This window comes from Bison bison, unplaced genomic scaffold (assembly GCF_000754665.1).
Source record: "Bison bison bison isolate TAMUID 2011002044 unplaced genomic scaffold, Bison_UMD1.0 scf7180017864345, whole genome shotgun sequence".
NCBI classification, from domain to species: Eukaryota; Metazoa; Chordata; class Mammalia; order Artiodactyla; family Bovidae; genus Bison; species Bison bison.
The window spans coordinates 3,259,453-3,261,732 of record NW_011494917.1 but is presented as its reverse complement, the minus strand read 5'-3'; the positions used below and the strand labels follow the sequence as shown (position 1 = coordinate 3,261,732).

General features: G+C 40.8%; 1 protein-coding gene across 1 annotated transcript in view; it reads left to right on the top strand.

Annotated features, from left to right (window-relative positions):
* NUFIP1 (nuclear fragile X mental retardation protein interacting protein 1) overlaps positions 1-2,280 on the top strand; it is a 39,305-nt gene that overhangs the window by 387 nt on the left and 36,638 nt on the right. Inside the window, exons 2-3 of the mRNA XM_010854616.1 lie at positions 1-144; positions 1,145-1,227. The exon at positions 1-144 is cut by the window's left edge and continues 8 nt beyond it. Of these exons, the coding sequence (XP_010852918.1) occupies positions 1-144; positions 1,145-1,227 (227 nt within the window). The remainder of the gene's footprint in view (positions 145-1,144; positions 1,228-2,280) is intronic.

The window sequence follows — 2,280 nt, the reverse complement described above, 5'->3', positions numbered from 1 at the left end:
CCCCCTTTGACGCCCAGTCCCCCCTCGATTCTCAGCCTCAACCCAATGGCCAGCCTTCCTGGAATTTCCAGGCTTCAGCGTCACGGTACTGGACACAGTCTCCTGGTGGTTTTCCTTGGCATCAGCAGCCCCACAGCACTCCAGGTAGGTTGTTAACGCCTCTCCGTACCACCCCTTATCTTTCTTTTCCATCCCTACTTCCTCCTCCTTTTCCACCCTTGTTCCCCTCTTCTCTTCTGATACTGCCTTGCACTCTTGGAGTCCGGTCATTAATGTCTCACAGTTTGTTCCACAGTTACGTTTTCCTGACTTGTTCATTTAGTTCAGCAATTATTTGGTGAATTCCAACTATGAATCAGGACGTGAGGGTACAGCAGTGAGCAAAACATTCAGAAATCCTTATCTTAGGCCTTGACATCGCCTGGTGTAAGATGACAGAGACAATAAACAAAATAAAGCAGTGCGTATTAGAAGGCAGTGAGTGCTGTGGAGAGAGAAAGCAGAGTCACAAGCAGTGCAGAGTTAAATTTCAGTGTCAGTCATGAGTAAGGTGACATTGGAGCAGAGACTTAAGGGAGGTGAGGGATCAGTTGTTGTTTGGTAGCTAAGTCATGTCTGACTCTTTGCAGCGCCATGGACTGTAGCCCACCAGGCTCATCTGTCCATGGGATTTCCCAGGCGTGAATACTGGACTGGGTTGCCGTTTCCTTCTCCAGGGGATCCCGACACAGGGATGGAACCCGAGTCTCTTGCAGTGCATATGTCTGGGGGTTAGCCATGCAGGCAGAGGGACTTGTGAGTGCAGAGCCTTGAGGCAGGAACTGTGTGAATCACTATGCTTCCTAGAAAGGGTGAAAGTGAAAGTCGCTCAGTGGTGTCGGACTCTTTATGACCCCATGGATTGTAGCCTGACAGGGTCCTCTGTCCCTGGAATTCTCCAGGTGAGAATTCTGGAGTTGGTTGCCATTCCCTTCGCCAGGGGATCTTCCTGACCCAGGGATCGAACCTGGGTCTCCTGCATTGCAGGAGGATTCTAGAAATGGTGACTGCCACTGTTTTAACTCAAGTATTTATGACGTGCTCTAGCAAAATATTAAATAATCGTATAGTTTTTAACATTTATGAATCTCTTTTTGTTTTCCAGTTAAACATACTTATTTTCCACGAAAGCATGATGCAAGTGTCAATGACTTCAGCGTCTCTCCCAGAAGAAAACAGAAAAAAAAGGTAGTTTTAAAGATGTTCTTAAATGTGACACTTTGGTCCCTATGTCACTGCTTCATATCTCATCTTTCATAACTGTTTCTGTTTTGCCTTCATCATTGACACACCATAGCTTTGCTGTGAAAGTATCTTTAAGGGTCTTAACTGTAAGTAAAAACTCAAGCAAAATCTTCTTGTGAAAAAGTGGAGAAATTGTACAAAAGAAAACAGTCAATCCATTTACATATAGTATTAGGAGTAATATGGGGAATTATGGTTACAGATAAATGTAAATGTGATTGAACTTCAATGAAGTAAAAAATATATGCTGCTGCTGCTGCTGCTAAGTCGCTTCAGTCGTGTCCAGCTCTGTGTGACCCCATAGACGGCAGCCCACTAGGCTCCTCTGTCCCTGGGATTCTCCAGGCAAGAACACTGGAGTGGGTTGCCATCTCCTTCTCCAATGCATGAAAGTGAAAAGTGAAAGTGAAGTCACTCAGTCGTGCCTGACTCCACTAGCAGCTTGGGAGGGGAAGGATGAAATGAAAAGTTTTTGTGTATTTTCAACCCTTGATTATATTCAGAAACTGAGCCTTAAAATAGACTTCCTTTATTCTGATGTAGCTTAACAATCTGGTCTTTTGACTTTTAAGATGTATAAATAATGTCATTATAATAAATTGAATAAGATCCATATCATGAAATTACTACCCTTCATTTTGGTATCAAAACTGTGTTGCTGATATTTACAAAATACTGTGAATATGTAATATATTTAATAACATAATCTCAACATTGAACAATGGGAGTTTACTTCCTATATAGTCTTATCATTGTAATAATCTTTTTTGTTTTGTGTTTAAACATAAAAATAGTAAATTGGGAATAAGAAAATAACTAATATTTGCCTAGTTATTTTTTCTCATTTAGTAGTTTTATATATACACACACACATTGTTTTATTTATCCTAAAGGAAGAAATGCTGTTTTTACCCTGAATGTTTATTTTTAGGTTATTTGGACATATACTCTACTGCATTTTAATTACCAATTTGAAATCTATTCATGGTTTATATT